The sequence below is a fragment of the Nilaparvata lugens genome, chromosome 8 (assembly GCF_014356525.2).
Source record: "Nilaparvata lugens isolate BPH chromosome 8, ASM1435652v1, whole genome shotgun sequence".
Lineage (NCBI taxonomy): Eukaryota > Metazoa > Arthropoda > Insecta > Hemiptera > Delphacidae > Nilaparvata > Nilaparvata lugens.
Window position 1 is genome coordinate 37,430,881 of NC_052511.1, and position 25,582 is coordinate 37,456,462.

The window sequence follows — 25,582 nt, forward strand, 5'->3', positions numbered from 1 at the left end:
TTTATAATTTTTTTTGGTGACGTGTCCATGACATCGACACTGTTTGAAGTTGGTTTGCTCTGTACCTTTGCGCCTGCTAGGCTAGCTTCTCTCTAAAAATGGTGGCTGGCAGCGTGTGTTCTGATTTTGTGCTCTCTGAATATTTTTCTGTTCAAGTGGATTATTAATGTTTTAAATTGAGTTTTGAACAGTTTATAGTGTTCTATTTTGTCTATAATTTGTTTCTTGTGTATACAAGCCTGTAGCCATTTTTTTTCAACTATATAAATTGGATAAGTATTTAGCTTGTAGTGACTTTAGATGCTTAAGTGTGTAAGGTATTGTTCTTTGTGTATTTGTGTAGTATATTGCCAAAATTCTTCTGAAGATTATAAGTTCATTTGCTCTGAAAACTGGATTTTCTCATTCATAGGCGATAGATCCATTCATAGTTTACCAGTTTATTTGGTAGCACGGCAAATGTTTCAACATGATTTATAAAAACCCGGGTTGTTCTACCGGTATGCAATTCATGGCATTGACCTCCATCTTCAGTGCACAGGGTTCATCCATGTTCCTATTGAAGTACAAAACAAAATAGAACAGTTGCCCTACCATTTCTCAATTTCTACTCTGATAACAATAAGATCTGAAAATTTAATCAATCACTAAGAAAAATTCCCAATCACTTTACCAAATAATATCATTCACCAATCACTAATTACCTGTAGTAGTCGTGTTTCAGAAATCTGCTCACAGTCTGAATACATGATACAATGTAATCGTCCACAAAAACTTTTAAAGACTTGAATGTTTTTTCCTGTTCCACTCTGAAATATTGTACGGTAAAAATATAATATAATAATATAATATAATTTATACAATAATATTCTAAAGACTGTGGGATTAATTTACACAATGAATCATCAACTATTATGTATTGAATCAACTTGAATTACTATGTATATGACTTGAATGTTTTTTCCTGTTCCACTCTGAAATATTGTACAGTAAAAATATAATATAATAATATAATATAATTCATACAATAATATTCTAAAGACTGTGAGATTAATTTACAGTTGAATCATCAACTATTATGTATTGAATCAACTTGAATTACCATGTATATTCAAAGATGGACGATTTATTAGAAATTACAGACATAGTTTTTGGACAGCCATTCTTAACATTTCCTTCTGCTGTTTAGTCTGTCGGTCAATATTTGCAGTAGCAGGAGTCCTTAGTTCTATTTATATAGTTTTCATTAGAATTAATAAAAACAATATTAAACTTGTAGTTCCCTTTTTATTTAAAACTTTAAAACAATTCAACGACTAGTTTCGACCTACTTTGGCCATTTTCAAGTAAAAAATCTGGTAGTTGAATTGTTTTAAAGTTGTAAAATGTTTTAAATAAACAGGGTACTACATGTTTTATATTGTTTTTATTAATTTGAATAAAGTAGCCCATATAAGTGGAGTGATTTTATGAAATATAGCTTTCACTGGATATATGAAATATAGTAATTATACAGTTATTTATATTAGAGTTACAAATAATATAGTATTAATCTGCGAACAACATTGTTATAATAGGTTTCATATTGTGGCTGTAAATATTTGTTTTTCACAAATCTGCCACACATTCAAGTATATTGACAGTTAACTATTATGAAAGGAATGATAATTAAACTTACAGTCCCATACTAAACGTGGCAAATGGCAACATCCTAATGATTTTATCGCTATAATCTTTGAAAATATTAAGTAGATCGATTACATCCTCCTTTGTAGTCTTGGAATTATTCAAGAACGATGAAGTTGATGTTGCATACTGAGAATAGGTCAAGAATGCAAAACTGTGCTCTGCGAAAATTAATCAGATTTTTATTGGTATATGGAATGAGAACAACCAAAATGCAGACATCCATAATTTGGAAAATATATTAGATCCTATACATTTAGATCATATTACACAGTATAACAATTTTCTCTAATAGCCTATATGAATTTAGATGAACCATACTGCAAAAATCTATCATTTGGAAAATATATTATATCCTATACATTCATATCATATTATATAGCAATTTGCTCCAGTAGCCTATATTCATTCATTTATTCATTCATTGTATAAAACACTATAATCATAATACAATTATGACATTGGAGGAAAAACAGGCTGAGCCTGTACTATTTCTCTCCAAAAATTTTGATAAAATATTAATTTTGTCCAAAAGTTTAGGTTATATAATCACACACTGCTTCGTCACTTGATTTTCGGTCCAGGAATGATTAGAAAATTTTGAATTTTGAAGGTTGAATTTATACTCTAAAAGAATCACAGAATACATCACATATATGAATTGTGATAAACCGTATAGCAAAAATCTATAATTTGGAAAATATATTATATCCTATTCAGTTAGATCATTAGTATACAGCAATTTGTTCTGAAAATTAGGTTCCTTATTGTTCTTTGTTATCATAGAAATATTAAGTTTGACAAGCAGACTGTTTCTAAAATAAGTGTAATAAACAAGAAAGAAAAGCTTTAAGCAATCAAGGAATCAAACATCAATAATCATATTGGAATCCAAGAACTCTTGTATAGAATACATTGGTGTCTTCACTAACCAGTTGAAAAGTTTCATTTTAAATCTATCTGTAGACTCATTTATTAAGCTTAGAGGTAACTTATTGTACAGTTTCAGACCTATAATATTGTAGCTATTCATTGACTTTGAAAGCCTTTGGAATGGTATATTCAGTCTATTCTTATTTCTTGTTGCATAAGAATGTATGGTATGTCTTGGAATTTTCTCTACCTTTGTTTTTATATGTATTAGAACAGTGAATATATGAAGATTTATGATTGTTAAGATTCTCAACTTAATAAACAAAGGTCTACAATGCTCAGTACTATTACGCGCATCTGCTAATATCCTGATGGCTTTTTTCTGAAGTAAAAGCACACTGCTAACATGGCTACAGTTACCCCAAAACAACACGCCATATAAAAGAATACTTGCTTCAACAAATTGCTTCAAATTAATTGCTTCAACAAATAAATAACCCTAGACAATTTACTATTTACATACTCAATATGTGGCTTCCATATTAATTTTTTATGTTATCATATGTACTATTATCGTGATTAATTTTTTATCAAAGAAGTGTTATTATTTTGTTTATTATTTTCAGTGTTTGCCATAGGTCTTGTCAGTCCTGGCAATGTAAATTGTATTAAATAAATATGAAATATCTGCTGCGCATGTCCCTTCCAAGTCAGAAGTTATTTTGTACGGAGTACAGGCTTGATTTACTTAATGTTGATTATGTAAAATTATTGACCTGACTTGTCATATACTACATAACTGGAGCTCTTAAGACGTAATCTTTTAAAAAAAACTCATTGCTACAGTTATTATGTGAAAACATTATAGTAGTGAGCCAAACTTCGAATAAAACTTATAGAAACCAACCCAAAGTTTGTATATAAGTCCTGAGAGTTTTGAAATTATCCTCAAGGCTTTCGTGTAGCGCTTTATGACACTCTGCATAGAGCCTGTGATTCTGCTGTACTGGTAAATTGACGGGTATTTCGGCCAGATCCAGTGTATTGGTGAGGATGAACTTTATTTTTGTTTTGTGATATCGTTTGATCGGCTTACACTCCGGCATAAAGAGCATCGGAAGGTCTTGGCCGATATCGAATATCTAAAAAATATTGAGTTGAAAATCGGATTGAATTTTTTTCATCTCAGTAATAAAATTTGAAGAATAATTGCAGCAAAAAGAGTGGAAATATAAAACGTATAAAAGATTGGCAAAGTCATTCAACTAAACTCATTAAACTTATTGGAGTTTGGAAAAATAAAACTTCATGAAACTTATAAACTATTATTTTCTGATGTTATATATTATTAAGGGTGATGGTTTCTTGATCCATTTCAAGCTGCGATGTATTAACACACTTCTTTCTATGTATTTCATACGACATGCAGTCAAATATTTAAGTAAATGATCAAAAGTAATGATTTAAGTATGTGGTTATTTGAAACCGGCAGGGATGTCGCTGATCAGCTCATCTACTCCTCTTACCGATTTTGATACTATGTATATATTTTCCTTGTATTCATCATCAATATATTGCTCATAATTTATCATTGTTCAAGTTCTAAATTTTATTTGTGTGCCATGTTAAAGCTGTATACCACAATAGATATATTGTACTACTTCAATTCAAACCTATAATATACTTTCTCCACTAAATTTAATCAACTTTTATAATGTAAATTCAAGTTATAATGTAAATATTTATCATTTTCTTTCTAGTACCAAGTTGTTTTTCATTAAAACTCTTTCCCCACATACAGACTTGTCTATGTGGGGAAAATTCACATGTGTTTTGTATTATTTATACATGTGTACTGTATTAATTGTAATGATTTTGTGAATAAACTCAATTTGAATTTGAATTTGAAAAATCTTTTACTTACTGACTGTAGTACTTTCGACCGTCTCGCGATCATTTTCAACAGTTGACAGTTGACAGTTGACGGTCGAAAGTAGGCTACTACAGTCAGTGAGTAAAATATTTTGATCATTTAATTAAACATTTGAATGAATGTCGTGTAAAATACATAGAAAAATATATGTGTTGATATATTCCTTTGAAAATCTAAATGGAATTAAGATTGATTTGATTATTCGTATAGAAACCTTTTGAATATTTATTGAAAAATCTGTTGAAGTGAGATTGATTTAATCATTTGTATGGACACCTATAATGGAATAAGGTGTATGAACACCTATTATTTGTGGATTTAAGTGAAATTTTTAATATTTTTTTGTGATTGTAAAGGAAGATTTTTGTTTGTATTTGTATTTTTAAATTAATTAATCTGATAAATTCAAAATTATCATAGTACATTCATTTTTTGGACTCAAAATAGTGTGTGAATTAAGTTATCATTTACATAACCTCTAGACTGTGTATTCCAAATTGAGGTTTAGAGCAGTTTTGGGCGAATGCCTGTTGTTTTTACCTGTATTGTATCTATTGTCTATGAATAAATGGAAAATGTTTTTTCTTGGCTGGGAATAGAAATGATTGAATAAATTATTGAATCGCACAAAATGATAGCCTACGATCAAAGTATAGGTAGTTATGTAGTGTTATGTAGTTATGTAGACTACTTGTTAAAATATGATTGAAAAATATAATAATAATATTCAAGACTGTGCAAGACTAATGCAAAACTGTGCTTTGCGGAAATGAATAAGATTTTTATGATATATTTAGGTAAACTTTACTCAATATTAATGTAAAGTTTGAATATTATTATTATTCTATAGTTGTATTTTATTCTATGAATGTTATGGCAATAAAATTATATTTATTTATTAAAAAGATAAACTTACACTATCCATACATTTGAATACAGCTTTATAAATATGTTTGAGTTCAGGAGTAATACAAAAATGGAGATCCACTTTATCGAATTCAGTTGCTTCAAGAGTAGTTTTGAACATGAGTCGCGGAATTTTCATCTTATCACAAAAAACTTCTGTGAAATTCGTCAATGTCCTCTCCACCGCCGTTGAAATCTACGAAAATAATAGGCTACTTTCAAAAAACACACATTTTTAAAGTAAATTAAGTAAAAATATTAGTTTTTATTTACTTATTGAATTAAAAGTAAGATAGCTTAAAAATAAGAATAAAATAATAATTTAAAAATAAAATAAAAGTAAAATAAAAAATAAGAATAGTAGGCTATTGAGTGCGGTCATAAAAAAATCAACATTCAAGTTTAATGAAGTTAGCAAAACAATTCAGTTAGCATAAAAAAAATTCAACATTCAAGTTAAATGGAGTAAGAAAAAATTCTAATAAAAAAGTGTGAATGACAAAAAGTTGTAAAATTTGTATTATTAGTAAAACAGCTATGATATCGTGTAAGAAAGGAATCAGAGAATGGTATTTTAAAACATTGTTAAAGTAGGCTGAAGAATAGATAATATATGATGTCTTTTGTGGCCTCATATGCCTACAAAAGAAAGAGAAAATGATCAGTTCAGTAGAATAGAATTAAGTAAATTTTAAAGAAAAAAGAAAATATTTGAAGAGATTGTAAAAATTTGAAAAAACTTATTGCTACAGTTATAATGTATTAATTTAAAAATTGAAAAATTCTTCATTGCAGAAGCTGAAGGTAAAGTTTTATTGGAGTTGTAAAATTGAAAAGACAGGCATTAAATACACTCGCTCTAGAACATGGGTTTCCCATAGTTGAGTAGGTTAATTTCCGAAAAATGCAATTTATTTATATTTACAGTAAATTTCATATATTTATTGTATTTTTGAATATTATGTACATTTTATTGATTAGATTGTTTATTTGTAAATTAATGGAAATAAAATTTATTATTATTATAAATAAGAAAGTTTTCTCACCTCATATGACAAAATGAGAGACAATAGTCTCATGAACCGTTTAATTTTGTCGCATGTATTGCTACAGTTATAATGTATTAATTTAAAAATTGAAAAATTCTTCATTGCAGAAGCTGAAGGTAAAGTTTTATTGGAGTTGTAAAATTGAAAAGACAGGCATTAAATACACTCGCTCTAGAACATGGGTTTCCCATAGTTGAGTAGGTTAATTTCCGAAAAATGCAATTTATTTATATTTACAGTAAATTTCATATATTTATTGTATTTTTGAATATTATGTACATTTTATTGATTAGATTGTTTATTTGTAAATTAATGGAAATAAAATTTATTATTATTATAAATAAGAAAGTTTTCTCACCTCATATGACAAAATGAGAGATAATAGTCTCATGAACCGTTTAATTTTGTCGCATGTCATTTCTTTCAGAACTTCTGGTTTTCTGAAATTCTCATCAAGACTGACGTACCAGACGGTACAAAAATGTTCGCAGCCTTTTTTTAAATCATCAAGCATTCTTTCAGTGAGTTCTTGAAGATTCCAGTACTCTTTTTCTGCCCTGAGAATAAGATTGTTCCGTGATTTATTTTACAGGGCTGATGGAACTCTTTATAAAATGCACTTCATCAAAAATATATCTATTGATATCATCAATCTATTGATATAGGTACTTCAACAAAATCATAATAGATCTTACAACAGCTCTCTTTAAAGCAAGTGATTTCATAAAAGAGTGGACTAGTTGAGAATGATATTGAATGTATCAATGTATAAATAAATAAATACTGACTGATTTAGACATCGAGTGAAGTTTACCGAAATATATTCTGGGTAATTGATTGATTTAATAATTAATTAGGCTAATTGAGTTGTTTAGTTATTATGGAAATTACTATTACCGTACCATGTTTTTACTTTTGTACATAAACACAACTAATTTCGAACACTCGCATGCAATTAATTTTCAAGTATCAAATGCCATGTATGTAGTAGGTGTCGGTGTCATAAATGTCATTTGACACTTGAAATGGCATGAGTGCTCGAAACATTTATGATTTGCTTATATAAAAAAGTAAAAAGAGGGTACTATTAACTTGGAGTGATTCGTGGTCTAGTGGATAGAGTGCTTGCGTAGCAGCATAGAGATTCCGGGTTCAAACCCTCTCAATGCCAAAAGTTTTTTAACCATATCACTCCTGTGTTATCGGATGGGCAGGTTAAACTGTCGGTCCTGGCTGAAGTTTGACAGTCGTAAGGGCCCATTGACGGCTTAAATTATATATTCAGGCGGTGGGACCTTCCCGCAAGGGACTCCCCACCAACAAAAGCCATACGAATTTACTTTTACTATTAACTTCTATAATAAGCAAATTCCCGAAATATATACAAGCTTTTATACACATAGAATTTCTAAATCAATCTATTGAAATTTTAATAGAACTTACTACTCTATCTATTTATCTATCTATTAAGTGATTTCATGAATAAGTGAAATATTGATTGACTACTTTGGATAATATTTACACATTGAATAAAGTATACCTAAGTATAGGCAGAGACATAATAATCTAGATATCTGAAACGGTATCTTTACTTTATGGTATAGGCCTATGGACTTTCAAGTAAGTAAACATATAATTTACCGGATTCAATGGAATTAGATAAATGAAATAAGATCTTATGAATAATTGATCTATTCAAAATGATATAATAACATGAATAAATCAGTCTCAGTATTGGAGTCTCACCTATATCTTGTGAAGTCTACAAATGTGTGTGGAATATTTTCCAATAATGAATCGTAGGTCCGCTTCAGCAATGTATGACCAATCAACAGTAAGTCTCTTATGCGTTTTCTTCTCTCCAAAAACTGAGCATGATTCTTTGTTTTACCACCAACACTGTCACATCAAAACAATTTAATTTTAATTCATGAAAAAAATATTTTTATTGTAGCCTGCTGATAAGTTTACTAGGACTTAGTTGAATAGGAACTATATATAGGAACAAAATATAAAAACAAAACATAGGAAATGTTGAATGTTCAATAATATACAACATTCCTGCATTCCTGTTTTTACTTTACCTAATTATTCCGACTTATTACCTTATACCGGCGGGCGATTGTCTAATCAGCCGAAAATGTGTGTTTGTATAAATTGTATTGTGTTTACTTGAATGATAAATCATTCTTTCTATGAATTTCTATATAAGTTACCTAATTGAATTCAATATACCAATATAATTATTGCTAAAAAATGAATCTAATGTATTAAAAAAAATATTAATGAAATAATAGATATGTTATAAAAAATATATTAACCAATATCATTAATATTTTAGTAATTATACTCACTCTAGTTTCACTTTATGTACAAAGTCAGGTTTATCTTTCACTCTTATGATATCATAGACTGCTTTATTGAACATAATCGTGTCATAAATGGATTTGGCTTCCCTTATACAATCTTCCACTGTTTCTTTATATCTTTCGCATTGGGATTGTACTTGTTTCTGAAAAAGTTATAGGAAGGAACCGATTCAAGAATATTATTCGACACCTATTCAATTAGGAAATTATTGATGATAGAGAACAGATGATAATGAAGTTTTGTTCTAACTCTAAATGAGAAGTTGACTATCTATGAGAGTGATCCCCTGTAGAGTAGTACCTATGTTACATTTCAATACTATTTTCTATTTATATGTACAGAGCTACTAGTTTTTCAAATATAATTACTAATTACTAGGTTCATAGTACCCCGAATGCCGTTTCAAATTAGGCATAGTACCCCTATGCCTGTTCAAACGAATTTCATTTTTAGCTGGATTAAATTCATATAATGTTTCGTTTGTTATAATATGGTTTTTTTTAGTTTAATCCACCATCTAATTAAATTCTTTATACGCTTTTACTGTGCAAATGGCACTTAATATCTTGGAAAAATAAAGATAAATAGATAGATAGGCTGCCTTTATTTTAACCTAGAGGTCGAAGTTATATGGGCGCAGCCGGCCCTATATCCCACTTAACCCTCCTATACAATTCCAATACATTTACATTGTCATTTTAAAGGGTACTAGTGATAATAGCAAATTCTACTTATAATATAATATATAGATTTTATCAATACTAAAGTGGAACGAAATATTATTTGCATTATCTTGCAGTAAAGATAAGTTCTTGTCAGTAAATTGAAATATGAATTTTCAAACATACTATGCTTACTAACTTACTATATTTTTCAACTCACTTGCATAATTCTTGGGACAACACTGACAGGAAACCATGGAGGCTGCGTAATACACTTGGTGGGATCCATAAATTGCACTTCTTCATTAGTTTCAGTTTCTCCCTCACTTGAGAATTTATAGAACTGGGCTTTCTTCAATGCCTTCTCCATTCTTCAATGACATGAATCAAACAAGATAGAAAATTTTAAATCATAAGTGGCTATGAAATTTCAAGAGATTTTCCTTTCGCTACATTCATCATATCCTATTTCTATTGTATTCTTATAAAACTTTAAAGTAAAAAGACATTCACATTCTTTGGTGTGGCGACGCGTTTCGTGATGGTGTTGCACATTCTCAAGCCAAACGGAAACTGTTTTTTCACTTTAAAGTTTTATAAGAATACAATAGTAATAATTCTAGTGAAAACAAGATGGATAACCAACAACGGATATCCTATTTACTAGTAACCTTATTTTTGTTTTCTTTCAGAAACGAATAGTTATGGCTAATCACGTCATCATGAAGTGTCCCACTACATAAAATGCATGTCTTTTAAACCCCCTTTTCTACATTAAATATGTCTCTTTTGTAAGTATATTATTATTTTTTGTAATATTCACTTTATGATAAATTTTCAATTCAGATGTGTCTTCAATTGAGCTGAGCCTATTCCCTTTTCCTCGTTTGAAACGTTAAGGTCAAAAGTAACTTTTACAAGTAACTAGTTCATTTGTAATTCCACCAATCATACTTAGATCGTCTTTTTAATCTTCTTAATTTTCGTCATAATACCTCTAGTTATTATTTTGTTACACGTAAGTGTTCAACAAATTAATGCCAACACAACTGTCAATAAATTTATTCTTATCTCATTGCATTATAGACTATGCACATGCAATGTGCTATCTACAACATGTAGTTAATAAGCTCAGCACCGCATGAAAATTTGTCATGATTTTTAATTATGTGATTTATTTGTCCAATTTCTGAACAATAGACAGTTTGAGCTAACCCTCTTTCCATTTTTTATTGTAGCCTAATGCTCGATCAGAAAGATTATAATGCTGAATTATAAGTCCCTTCTCGAATTAGGTTTCAAAATAAGTTTGATATCAATAATAATTTCTATTTGTAGTGATAAAAATAAAGAACGAAGAACAGAGAATTGAATAGAATAGTGTTGAATAAAATGCAATAATTATTATTAGTTAATAATAGTGCAATAATTATTAAACGGAAATTCGAATTGAATGCTGTAATTCACCCCGAAAACTTCTGCTACTGCAAATATTGACAACAGGGTAATAAACAGCTAGATGGAAATTCGATGAGTGCTACTATTCAAAAATTATTTGTCAGCCCGGGAATCGAACCCAATACCTCCTAATTGCCGGTCAGGAATGCTTACCCTTACACCAAACTGACAATCTCTGGATAGCAGCGCTCATTTTATATGAAGCCATGCCAGAGATGGAGATTATTGAGATATTGCAATTATTCAAATGCTAATGAATTAATAATTATTATTGAACGAAAATCCAAATTGAATGCTGTAATTCACCCCGAAGACTTCTGCTACTGCAAATATTGATAACAGGGTAAACAGCTAGATGGAAATTCGATGAGCGCTACTATTCAAAAATTATTTGTCAGCCCGGGCGCTCATCGAATTTCCACCTAGCTGTTTACCCTGTTATCAATATTTGCAGTAGCAGAAGTCTTCGGGGTGAATTACAGCATTCAATTTGGATTTTCGTTTAATAATAATTATTAATTCTCTACTATTTTCAATATTCTATGATTCTACTTAATTCTATAAAACTCTATCTCATTCCATTCTATTCAATTCTACACAACTCTATCATATTATTGCATTTTGGAGATGGAAATTACTGAGATATTGCAATTATTTAAATGCTAATGAATTAATAACTATTATTGAACGAAAATCCAAATTGAATGCTGTAATTCACCCCGAAGACTTCTGCTACTGCAAATATTGATAACAGGGTAAACAGCTAGATGGAAATTCGATGAGCGCTACTATTCAAAAATTATTTGTCAGCCCGGGCGCTCATCGAATTTCCACCTAGCTGTTTACCCTGTTATCAATATTTGCAGTAGCAGAAGTCTTCGGGGTGAATTACAGCATTCAATTTGGATTTTCGTTTAATAATAATTATTAATTCATTAGCATTTGAATAATTGCAATATCTCAGTAATTTCCATCTCCAAAATGCAATAATATGATAGAGTTGTGTAGAATTGAATAGAATGGAATGAGATAGAGTTTTATAGAATTAAGTAGAATCATAGAATATTGAAAATAGTAGAGAATAGAGGTTTAAATGGATGTGTGACGAGATATAACGGAGGAAGTCAAAGTGTACATTTTGAGTTCATTTATTTATGATTTTATTTCATGTATTGGTTCTTCATGTTTTCTCACTAAAAATTTGCACTTCGACTTCCTGAGTTTCTATTTTATAAAGTTTTTCTATAAATAAATAATAAATAAATAAGACTGGTTAAACTATAGCTCTTTAAATGCAACACTGAGCGTCAAAGGATTACAGTTATGATATAAATGAACGATAAGAATGGATATTTTTCTGATTAATGAATGAGTAATTAAATATCGTACCTGAAACTGTGAACTTGAGCCACATGACTCTCTGCCAGCTTAAACTTGAGCAGTGGGTGGTCCCCAAAGCCAGGCACAGGTGTGTATTCAGGGGGAGGCTTCAGATAAGGCAACTTTTTCGGCTCCTCTAGTAAATTCATCAAATCCCTTCAAAAAGATCGGGGCAAAAAAGAATAATATATGTTGTAATCCATGAGACCTAATTTTATAAATATATTTCCCAATTCTGAAGAAATTGCAGTTTATTTATTTATCACATTTTGTACAAATACTTAACATGAGGAAAGGCACAAAAGGCTCATGCCCAAAACTGTCCCATTTCCAATTTATACTATACCGTCCAAATCAAAATGTTGGTTGTGTCACTTTCACTTTTCAAAATACAATTTACACTTTTCAATACTCAGATAAACGAGCAAATTTTGAATCAAATAGATACTATTAGAGTCTAGAATCAAAAAATCTAGAACAGTAACTTAATAATTACCTACCGTATTCAAAAAGTCTAAATTTTGAATGAAACTAGAAATTTTTTAGCTAAAAACTTCACACTTAAAACTATATACTTTAAACCATATATTTCAATTATTGGATGAAGCAACGATGTCTTTAATATAATAATGTCTACAGTAATAAATTGAAATTACTACATTATATATTTTTTTATTTATTCAGTTATATAATTATACAGAGTGGCACAAATACCACTTGACAGTTTGTTAAAATAAGAATCATAACAGCTAGACGTAGAACAATAGTTTTAGCCAATGATATTGGTATTACTATAGTGTTGGCAACTGTGCCATTCTAAGTTGGCAATACATGAAAAATAATTTTACGAATTTTTTAGATTAAAAAATAATTTGAAATAAATCTAGTTTTGTTTCAGCCAATGATCCAGTGACAATTGCACTACTCAGTATTATGATGGTTGAAGTTGAAGAGCTTAGGGTCAAGTCACAATGAGGCGTTTTTTCAGACGTGTCGGCAGGGCAGGAAGCTCTCCGATTTGCTGATTGGTTAGAGTTTGGTAATCAGGTGATAAATCAGCCAAACGGAGAGGTTTCTGCCCTGCCAACTCGTCTGGAAGACGCCTGTGGCTTGGCCCATACAATAGTTGAAGAGATATAGGGTTTCTGCCGAATAGGTTTTCTTTCCTACAAACTGTATTATTTCTCATGTATGGGGTTTATTGGAACACGTATATGTATTAAAATTAATAAAACCAATATAAAAATCTTGTAGTACCATTTATTCTTTAAAAACTTTAAAATAGTTGAACAAGTTTTTAAAACATAAAGGGTACTGCTAGATTTTTATATTGGTTTTATTAATTTGTTAAAAAGTAGCCCATATGAGTTAAGTGTTTTTATGTATTAAAATGTATTTGAATTAGTGATGGAGGCTACACATACAACCTGATAGATACACACCTTTTCCAATTTTATTTGAGAAAGTATCAAGTTAATTTGATAAAGTATTAATTGTATTTGAGAAAGTAACAATTGTATTTGAGAATTGTCACTTGTAATTGAGAGAATGTCAGATGTAAATGATAATAGTCAATTGTATTTGGGAAGTCATCATATGTAATTGAGAGTAGTGAATTGTATTTAAGAAATCGTCAAATGTAAATGAGAAGATATCAATTGAAAAATGAAAAAATTTTCCAATTTACATGTCGTGGCTCTTCTGTAGTCTACAGTACAGGTTTGATTTGAGCAGGAAAGAATACTGTACTATGTATTCTGTACTATTCCAATTATTACCTTAGGCTTTGCATGGGGGCAAATTAATATTTTCAATGGTGAAATTATTTCCCCTGTAATGTTTACGAATGATTAATGAGTATCATTTCTATGTATGTATTGGCAACACGACTTTTGTCTCCAAACATTTTGTGAAATATTGCACTTGATGAAGATCAAATTCTCTATGTTCAAGGCGCAATTGAACTTTATCATCAATCAATTGAATATCTTGATCAAGCAATTCGGCAATTCTTCAATGGAATTTGGGGCTTGAAAATAATTTTCTATTTAAAAACTAAAAGTTCTATTGGAATATTAAATAATTTATTTTTTTTAAGTACAGTTATAAAGCATATAAGTACTGGAAGCACTGGTTTTTAAAACCATTTCCCAATTACAACTGACAACTTCTCGATTTCAAATCGTATGTTCTCAAATTGAAATGATACTTTCTCAAATAAAATTCACTATTCTCAACTACAAGTGATATATGACTTCTCAAATACAATAATTGACTATTCTCATTTACATCTGACGTTTTCTCAAATACAAATGACTATTCTCAATTACAATTACTGATACTTTCTCAAATACAGTTGGAAGAGGTGTAGATACACTCATAAAACCTAGATACATTTGTTCCTGTAAATTCACTGGGATAACTAGAGTACAATACAATGATGTCCCACGAAAAATGTAACAGCCGGAGACCATATATTCTACATGGAATTTCAACAAAAATGTCCAGTAAAATTTGCTCAACTCGACCTTAGTTTCCGACTACAGATTTTACGATAATTTTGAAAAACGTCAATAACTAGAAAACTATCAGTCACAATCTAATTCTAAGGATATGACTGGGAAGAGATTACATTCGTCCAGTTCAAAGCCAAATTTCAACCGGTTTGAACGCTCATAAAAAGTTTAAAAACATCAAACAAAGGAACAAATTATCTGAATCTTACAGTTGTGTTGTGTGTGATGTTGTGGTACTTTTCCATAATGAAAAACACGAGATGAAATAATTGTGTTTGACAATTTTTATATAATATAAATTTACAATATTAAAGTGATTGACAATTCAATTGGTTTTTCAGCATTATATAAATCTTATTGAAAAGTTCTTTTCCTACAGTTTCCTTGAAAAGTGACCATTCCTGCACTGATTAAAGAACGCAAAGAATCACTTTTCCGCTCTAGTACGCAAATTATTACTTTGCGTACTCTTAATACTTTGCGTATTATCTTGCAGCCTTCCCAATCAGCTGTTGAAATTGTTGGCGTGTATTTTGAATGCGAATTTGTTCTATCTATATTTTTTCTGATTTTCAAATAAATAAAAATGAGAACTCATTAAATTAAACATTTTGAATATTATTAATTCAAAATTAATTCATTATTTCAAATAATAGTTTTTTTCATTCATAAATTGATTGGTTGAAAAATTATTTAGAAATTAGGATTTACTCAAAATTATTCAAATTTTCAAATTTATTGGATTAATTTAATTTTTAATTTGAATAAATTATCGATTATCAATTTTCAATTGGATTATGAAGTTTGAAATTGTTATTAATAATAAAATTATACACACAAAAATTTTATGGATTTCAGCCATCATTTTACCCATAATCAACCACTTCTCATATTCAATGGTAACAGTAGGAAAAATTTAATGTGAAATACGTGCGCAAAGTTCATCTGCTGCACTCAAGAAACCATTCCGCCCTCGCCTACGGCTCGTGCGTAAACGTTTCTTTCGGTGCAGCAAACTGTCACTTTGCGCACTAGTTGCACAAATAACTAGTAGTTCTGAGAACAGTAGACCTCGCGCTCAGTAAGTTACATTGACCTGTTGTTATGTTTTCTCAAAAATTAATAAATAATTTATCAATTTAAAATGTCTAGAAAAAATCCTAAATAAATAAAGAGCTTTCTGTCCTATCGTACCGTGACGTGTCGTCCCGGAATGTGAGTGTGAGCGCTGTTATCAGGTCTGGCTGCAACTGTCTACAACGTTGATGGAAAGATACAATTTCCAAAATGTTCGATGTTTTTGAACGGGTAGTATTATAGTCCACTAGACAGCTGATTTATTATGAATAAATCTATAGTCTGATTTTTACGGTAATATTGGCGTATGAAGGAGGCTCCTTTTTCCTTTCAAAATTTCCAAAAACCTTGTATATACGTCGACGCGCAATTTAAAAAGGAACATACCTGTCAAATTTCATGAAAATCTATTACCGCGTTTCGCCGTAAATGCGCAACATAAAAACATATAAAACATTAAAACATTAAGAGAAATGCCAAACCGTCGACTTGAATCTTAGACCTCACTTCGCTCGGTCAACTATTTCGATTGTTGCATCTTTCGTGGGACACTGTATATTATACCAGTAAATCGTTATTGTCAATAGAAAACAGACTATTTTCAATATTGACAACCATTTCACCATACGATACTACTGTAAAAATTAATCTATAATCCAACTCACCTCCTAACTTGATAATCACACTTCAAACTGGCAACCATTCGGTAATTCGCTCTGTCTCTCTTAGTCACCTGTTTGCTCTCCAAATTCTGTTCGCTAAACTCTTCTGAAAGTTTCACGCAAAGTGGCACAGTTTTCACCGAAGACGACGAACGCTTTTCCTTGAAGCTTTTCTTCGTGGAAATGCTTTTTTCCTTCGGTTTTGGGTCAGTTATTGCAGGTAGTTTCAAATTTTCGCTAGAAGCACGACTGGAACTAGATTTTCTACTGAAACTAGTTTTAGGGGTTTTACTATCGAATTGTATAGTACAAGGTTCAGTGATTTCTGGGAGATTCAGTAGAGTTTTTGAAGAGGTATTTGATCCACTTTCCAATTTACTACTACCTAGTAGTGACGTCATAGACTCAGACCAGTTTCCAGTAACAATATTCTTCAAATGTCGCACTCTTCTATCGAGAATACTTGTCATACGATTTAGAGACAGATCGTTAGTATCCACTTCATTAATTCTCGGCATAGCTACCTTTTCTTTCAAAGGTGTATACTTTTTAGCATTTTTGATATCTTCCCTGATCCTTGTCAGTTTTGCATTACATTCGTCTTCATTGTATCTTTCATCATCCACAAGTTCCACACTATCTAAACTATCTTCGGGGAAAAGAGGATGTCTCAGATCATTGCTTAAACTCGACAGGGAACTTTGTTCAGTCTCAAAACATGTTTCACAATTACTCAACCTACCATCATCTTTGCAAAAATCATCCCCTTGTGGAACATCCCCTAGTTTTTTACCCAGAATTGGGAGACTCTTGTCGGGTTTGCTACCGATACCGTACGAGAAATACGTGTTGTACATCATTTTCCGATCACGGATAAGTGTCAACTTCCTTTTGAACTTGGACCGTCTGTAGTGTATCAACTTGAAATCCACTTTCCCCACACATTTTTCAACAACTGATGACGTTTTCTTTTTTTGTTTGACGCTCTTCAACCGTTTCAACGCTTCATAATCACATTCTTGGCTCAAAAACTTTAGAATCCGTGTTTTGTCGCTGATTTTCCTCATGTAAGGCAACTGAGGTGCTTTCAGATACGGAAACTTCGAGGGCGAAACTAAGGAAAAGATCTCACCGCTAGTACATTCAGAGGAGTTCAAGAGAGAGGAGGTACGTGTCTCTCTCTTCACAACAGTATTATCAAAACTTGATGCATCCCCCAAGGTTCTCTCTCTAATTTCACCACTTTTACTATCTGAGTAATCAATTGAACCAACAAAACTTTCGCTGTCTTCACCCAAAAAACTAATTTCCGAAACAACAGGTTCAACCCCAGTAGGCAAAAGTAAATCATGAGCACTCAAAATACGATTGATCAAGATGTTCTTCAAAACCTTCACAGCTTTCCTAGTTTTTTCATCATCTTCGAAGACCTCCACCTCCGACTCCATTTCGTCCAAATCTTGACCGATGATTCTTCTCTCGGCGTATTTTTTCGACTCCAAATACTCCTCCAGTTTATCTAGATGATCCATGCTGCTAGTAATTTTCCTCAATACTTCTTTTAGACCCTCTCTGTCTGGCTGTGAATAATGTTTACTGGAACACAATTTTTCCACCCAGTTTGAAATCGCGCACTTCTCTGGATTCTGGTCATTACACTTTCTACTCATCATCCAATCGTTCTCGAATCGAGTCAATGCCATCCTGATATCCACCACTGACGAATCACTGAACTTATTCGACAGACTTTTTTGAACACTGTGTATCAAATCGATCAGAGAATCTTTATAGGTCACCTCTTCCTCAATCAAATTATCACTTACTTTACCAATATTCTCATTCAAATAGATCATGTTGAGTAAGCTAGTTTCAGACTTTGTAAAAACTAAAGGAAATTTATTGCACAAATCTTTCCTCCCCAAAAGCTTAACCAGTGGTAGAGATCGTTCAACAAATTTCTCCCTGATTATTTCCAAATCCTTGGGTGATACAAGGATTACATATGTATTTTTACTCTCTAAATCTTCATCATCTTTAGAGGAAAATTCTTGGAGGGAAATCTTATTAACAATTTCATTCAAATACAACATACCACTACTGAGAGTTTCAATTCTATGAACACTTCCAACTTCAAGCAAGTCTTTGCTGTTACCATCTACACATGTAGCGGTATTGAACTTTTCACTCAATGACAAAATATGTAGATAAATTTCTCTCAATATAGATTTCACAAATTTCAACACTTGGTTTTGATTGAGGTTTGCAACTCGCACAATGTGTTTCCCTCCTTCGACTAGTTCAACAGATGAAAATATCATATTCAAACAACCAACATTTTCTAAAGAGAAATGAATAGCATCACTTTCAAATGAATTTAGATCTTTATTTTCCACTATCTTGGGTCCTGACAATAAATTGACAAACTCTTTCAAATCTCTTTTAGATAGTACGATATCTTCCGCAGACTGATAAGATTTTACATCGGCTTGTTCAAGTATTCTTTTAGATTTCAAGGTCTGCGAGCAAATCACTTGCAGTTCACTTTCAGTGAAAGACAGATCGTTGATGGCATCGTCAGTGAGTGAGGTTAAACTAGCTCTCATCAGATTTGTTTCAGTACTTGATTTGCACTTTTGTCGAAAGCATTCTTCATTTTCACCAGTTTTCGATTTTCCCTCAACGTCTTCATCACTTTCTTGTAGAGGTAGTGTTTTTTCAAAGATATCAATGTCATAGTTCACAAAATTATCAATTACCAGTTCTAATAGTATGTTTTGCAGCTCATCTGTTTTAAACTTCTGATAATTTCTATTTTTCAAAACAATTTCTTCATCTACTTTCCTTTCAACCATTACCTTTTCCGCCTCATAAACAGTGATTGGTGGTGGTAAATCAGGTTTGGTGATCGGGGATGCAACTGGTGACACCTTTTCCCCCTCCATCTTCAACATTTGTACGAATTCATAACTGGAATCCATAGATTCATTCCTGGGTGAACTTATTGAGGACGAGTGTTCAGGCGATCGTAATAATGACGAGTGTTTCTCAATTTTCAAGTAGTTCTTTGTGAAACCTAGTGGCAAAGCGTTGTTTCTGTGATAGGGGTCACGTTCAGGGTTTTTCTGCGCTATCCTACTCCAAGCTACATCACTGCGTCTCAAGTACTCGATATTCCCTCTATCGGTTCTACTTATTCCATATTTGAACACACTTTTGGGGAAAAAGTATGAAAACAAAACACCACGAATAGGATTACCGCCGATAGTTACATTTTCTTGCCTGTCAACTTCCTCATCTTTTGAAATTCGATCGATAGATCCATACGTATCAGGGTAGTTATGTATCTTTTTGAATAGATGATACTGTTTCACCATGATCCACTCATCCTGATCGTTTTTCACCAACCAGTTTTTCACAAGAAGAGGTTTCGGTCTCCGAGGTTTTTGTCTGAAAGATATGTACTTCCTCATGGGTTTCACCTCAGCCTTTTGCTGGAAATCTTTATCGGTGTCGTAAACCGGTGGAATGTCCTTCAACTGAATTTCCCTGAATACTGTAACCGATTTCTTCTGCTCTTGCAACCCACCTTTCAGAATAGTCCGCTCTCCTTGTCTCGGCTGGCCCATTCCACTATCAGACATAAATTCAATTTCATTGTCATTCACTTCGGACACTGTGATCACACTTGAAAAGTTGGACGTATTGTCCAGGCTATCCAGAAACTTCAACGTGTAAAACCGTCGCAAACTACCAAGGCTGCTGTGGCAAACCGCTTCTGAAGATGGTAGTATCGGTAACTCATCACTCGAGGTAGAGTGTCTTTTTACTGGTTCCTCATCGAGATCTGAAGCTTCCAGAAACTGTATCCCCGTCTTTATCACCTCTTCCAAGTCCTGTCTCTCCTTCTCCTCACAATCAGAAATCGATTCATGATCTGTTACAAGTTTTTCAGTTGAAGTTTGTCCGAATATATCACTAGAACTTTGTTTTATGTCAGCTTTTTGTAGCACAGACCCTGCACCCTTACTATCAACTCTCCTAGGTTTTTCTGCAATATTGTCCACATCTTGATTGGGCAGACTTTCCTTCTTGCCAGGTTGTAGATAGATATCCCCGGATAACCTACCTCCTCTAGATATCTCCGATTTCAAAGGCTGGTGTAGCAGATCTTCAAACAAATTAGCAACTGATGTTTCGTTCAACACCGCTAAAAACTGTTCCAACCTAGGATCCATGGCTTCCTCCAAACTTTTATCCGACCTGAGGGGCGCAAACAGTTTTCTGCCATCCTTCCCAACAGTTATGAGAATCTCTAGGGGCGACCTGCCCTTTTTACTAGATATCTTGGCTAGTTGCTCTTGGACGAGTAAATCGTCTGTGAAAATATTCTCGACATTTTTCCAGTAAAATTCGTCCTCCTCAGCCTCATCAAGAGTTCCATCTCGAGACTCGAATGACTCATCCAAGAATTCGGGACTGAATTCGTCAGTTTGTGCAGCGGTGTGGTGGTGCACAGCGAATGTTTTCTCAATCAAAGCTTCCTCCTCTTTGATTTTTGTCACAAACGATACATCAGTCTGAGTTTCCATAGTTTTGTACCTCCTTACAATCACAAACTCATCATTTTTCTCGATTTCATCAATGTTTTCAACATCTTCTTGTGGACTTCCAGTTTGTATTGCAATAGAGTTCAGTTCATCATCATTAACAGGTGGTTTAATCACGTTAGTCCAAGTACTACCAGCTAGAGGTTTCTTAACCTTCCCACTAATTTTCAAACCAGTTTCGGCTGTGGTTAGTTTAGCCTCTTCTTTCTTTGGTGTTCCATCCATTACAGTTTGCAATTTAGGGATTACTTGTTTTCTACTTTTAGAGGTTTGAGAGGAGCTCATACGGTGTGATATTTTGGAACTGATGGGGAGGAAAAAACAGTTGAAAATATTCCACACCAACACTGAAACTGAATCATTGAATATTTCAGGTTTACATGAGTAGTTATCGATGTTCGATTCCGAATGTTTAGCTGATTTTAATTGTAAAGTTTCAGTGAACTTTTTCCTTGCAGCTTTTTTCACTAGCAATGCTTCCAGTGCTTTCAACTTGTGGGGGACTTCGTTTTGGAACTCAACTTTCTTGAAATACTCCAACATATTCAGCATCTTGTGTGTTATGTAACTGCCGTATGGGTCAGACCTTATCAATTCAAGAATAACATCAACCGAATCTTGATTCGATTCTGAGATTGAACTATCATCATCGTCTTCATCATCATCATCATAGTAGTCTTTGTCACCCTCATTATACAAAATCATTGAGACGCTTTCATCTTTATTTGGTTTCCTCCCACCAGTTTGGAACTTCTTCAAGAGAGATAAAGTGCTGGAATGGGCCGACGAATTTTTAGCTTCATCCAAGATTCTAGGGTAGAACTCGTTATTACTAAGAATCTCCATGTTGCTACCCGCACTAGAACCCAAACTAGCAGTCATTTCAGATGACGAATCATCTTCCACTTCCTTCTTTTCAATTTCCTCGGAAGAGCGTACTCCAAACTTCAAGTCATCGACAACCGAGTTCTCAAACTCTCTAGTATGCAGATCTAGATCTCTGTCATACTCCATTTCTGATCTGACAATGTAGGGCGATTGATCGACGTCGAGTATCTCAGTGCGAAGAGATTGCCTCCGGAGCCAGTTCTCCATGTTAGCTGAGCTCTCCTCTTTTTTCAGTAAGGATTGAATCTCTTTCTCATCAATATGAGAGCCGGGTTCCTCATTATAAATCATACTCACTCTAAACTGCGAGCTAACTTTCGCTGTAGCAGCATCTAGTTCAGACAGATGTGTGATTTGTTCCGCATATTTTGTAGCTTCTTCAAGAAAACTAACTGTGGAAGAATCTAGCCTTCCTATGGTATCACTTTCAAAAGTAGGACGGAAATGTATCTGGAGGGTTTCTTCTTCAAGATCTTCAAGCAAACCAAAGTCATTCAACACTTTGCCAATACTCTGATCCTCACGAAGTGCTTCGATCACCTTAGGAATTTCCCATTCATCATCATATCTTGGGTAGTTCAGTTCAATCTCTGTGTAAAAGTCCATGTGATCATCAATATACACCCCTACATATTTATCAATTTCTACAGTGTCTTCATACACTTCGACATTATCTTGAAACTCTTCAACTTCCTCCTCAGTGAATAGTTTTTCAGTGATGTTTTGATACTCTTCATCCACTACAACTTCAGCTAGAAGGGTACTACGATATAAATCCATTTCGCTATCACCCTCAACAGCGGGACCTGTATCTTCGGTCATGGTTGCTCTTCTCACTAAAATCTCAGTGGCAGACTCTTCAGGTTCCCTCTCTTCCCCACCCTTGATATGAAACCATCCCTCGTTGCTTCCTCTCACGTCCTCTCTATAGATATCCTCCTCACTTCCAAAATTAATATTCTCCTCCACATAAACCTCTGACTCATCTACATCAAACAGTTCCCTGAAATGATAAGCTTCATTCAGCTCTGTATACATGAGGCCTTCCTGTATTTCATCGATATCTGTCTCCTCCTCCTCCTCTTTGATTACTACTTCCTCCACATCTTCAACTACCCCATCCTCGATTGAGAGTGGTTCTTGTTGTTCCTCAATGAATCCCATAACACTTTTCTCCTCAGTGATTGCCATGACACTTTTCTCCTCAGTGATCTCCATAAGACTCTTCTCCTCCTCATTACCATCCCCTTCATAGTTCACCTCCTCCTCAATATTTTCTGAGGCATCCACACTGTCCCTCATTGTACTCCTCATTGACGAATCCCTCAACTGCGATAAATTATCAGTGCTGCCTTCTTCATCTTCCAGAGTTGAATACATTGTATCCGCGCTTCTCAAACTCTCCTGTTTCTCCAACTTACTCCCCACCACTTCCTCCTCTTTAACTTCCTCCAACTTCACCTCCGAGACTTTCTTCTTATCTTGAACTTGTTTTCCAACTTCATCACGCTTAATAGTTTCAACAGGAGTGATTCCCCGACAAACATACATTCTTTCCATAAGATTCCCATAAACTCCGTCAGACTCTTCCGGGATATTCTGATCTAACTCACCACCCACACCCGCTACTGATTTTTTCCTCTCCTTTTCATCCTCCAAAAGTTTCAGATTCATGTAATCCAAATCGTTAGTCATCTCTAGAACATTTACGGCCAGATCTTCAGTAGTTGTTTCCATGTCTTTTAACCCGACTTCATCAGCCACTTCTTCACCCGTCAAATCAGTCATAACCTCAATCTCTTGTAAGTGAAACGGGGTCGATTTAAACATCGAAACCACAGATTTTGAAGGACTTTCAAAAATTCGTAAGAGATCAGTCATAGTTTCGGCATCACGCATTACAACTGGCTTAAAAGCATTTGTGAAATTCCTCTTGTTTGATTTTAAATTCTTTACTTGCCTTGTAACAGGCATTGGTTTCTTATTTTCTTCAACTTTCTTTCTAGCTTTTCCACTATTAAACTTTCCAAGTTTGAGCTCACCTATATTTTCACTAGATTTTCTTTGTTTTTCAGACCTACCTGGTGAATCCAACTTCTGTAGGTCGTCTTCTTTCATCTTTTCAATTGACTTTCTCGGTTCATCAGCAATGTCAAATTTGAGATGCTTGTCCTCCTTGGAGTTTTCCAGACTGTCTCTTAAGCTCATGATCTGTGAATGTTTCAAACATATGTTGCCAAAATTACCAGATTCAAATATATTTAAAACGCTCTACATTGAGAAAGAAAAATTATATGGGTTTTCAAATAAATCAATTAAAGAACCTTTAATCTCTATGAATTGTAACTGCAGATGTATTTTATTTAGTGAATTAAGATTTATTTGATTTGATTCTAAGGTTTCCAGTTCTATAAGTTCAAAAAGAACAATTTTCATTGAATTTTATGAAATTTAATAAAAATTTTCATAAAGGCTTCTTCAAAAGAAAACCAAAGATTCCATTTAATTTGAAAGACCCACAATTGAATTGATTAGCTTACAAGCCTAATAAACTGTTTTCAGTTGATTTGAGATGTTTTCAAATATTCAATGAGCTGTATCAATATTGAAAAAGTAAGACGGGTAAACCGTGCTATCTAATCATGTGTGAAAAAGTGGATAAAGTAAATAAGTGAATAAATAAAAGATATAATAAAGCTAGTAGCCAGCAAACTACTTTTTGTTAGTAACATAAAGTTTTTATACCAGAATATTTTTATGCTGCTACATTATGTATCAACAACAGTTGATACCATAATATCAATATACATATAAGTTTTTCTGTACTCATGCACAATACGAGCTTACTAGCTCTTCTATTACAATTTGCTACATAATAAACCTTCAAAATGTCTACCTTAAATTTCAATGTAAAATAAAAATTAATTTGCATAACTCACTCGTTAGGTTTTTAATATTTTCGTCACTTAAGAAAAACTCAGCTTATTCATTGTCTTGAACAAGACTTTCGAAATACAACTTGCTCAATTATTTGTCCACCCGTTCTTCACAGGCAACCTATTCTGAAATTAGAAAATCGTTTTCTATAAACAGTGAATTGTGGCAATATAATCACTTCTAGTACAACTTCAATCTATCAAAACTCCCAGTTTTTTATAACCATGTCAGAGTTGCCATTTCTGAATTGACCCATTTCTAAAATGAAAATAAATAGCACATGTTTGAGAAAATAGGTAACTCACACACAGTACATTTTTTTATCTAAACGTGTATTTTTTCGAGTTATCTGAAAAATTGTGAATTGAGCCAGTGTGTGAGGGTATTACGTGATTATAAGGGATTATACAGCTGATTGGAATAGTAACATGGATGGAGAATGAATGATATTGAGATGAGAGTTGATAATGGAGTAATATGGATAACTAGTAGTTCTGTGAACAGTAGACCTCACGCAGTTTTCTCATCCACAAGTATCTGATGTCACCTGTTCCAGTTGAATCATAATTTACTCTTAA

General features: G+C 32.7%; 1 protein-coding gene across 2 annotated transcripts; it reads right to left on the minus strand.

Moving 5' to 3' along the window:
* Window positions 1-585: 585 nt before the first annotated feature.
* Window positions 586-24,285, minus strand: LOC120352730. 2 transcript variants are annotated; one of them, XM_039434670.1, is made up of 10 exons: window positions 16,576-24,285; window positions 12,327-12,473; window positions 9,700-9,850; window positions 8,802-8,959; window positions 8,194-8,346; window positions 6,806-7,004; window positions 5,409-5,594; window positions 3,467-3,701; window positions 1,679-1,847; window positions 586-809 (listed from the first exon to the last, which is right to left on the minus strand). In XM_039434670.1, exons 1-10 carry the CDS (start codon window positions 24,273-24,275, stop codon window positions 701-703), a joined length of 9,207 nt encoding a protein of 3,068 aa, XP_039290604.1. In that variant the 5' UTR covers window positions 24,276-24,285; the 3' UTR covers window positions 586-700. The 2 variants fall into 2 exon arrangements, with proteins under 2 accessions (XP_039290604.1, XP_039290605.1); XM_039434671.1 differs by lacking the exons at window positions 586-809; window positions 1,679-1,847; window positions 3,467-3,701; ... (1 more) ...; window positions 6,806-7,004; window positions 8,802-8,959 and having other exon boundaries at window positions 8,210-8,346.
* Window positions 24,286-25,582: the final 1,297 nt, after the last annotated feature.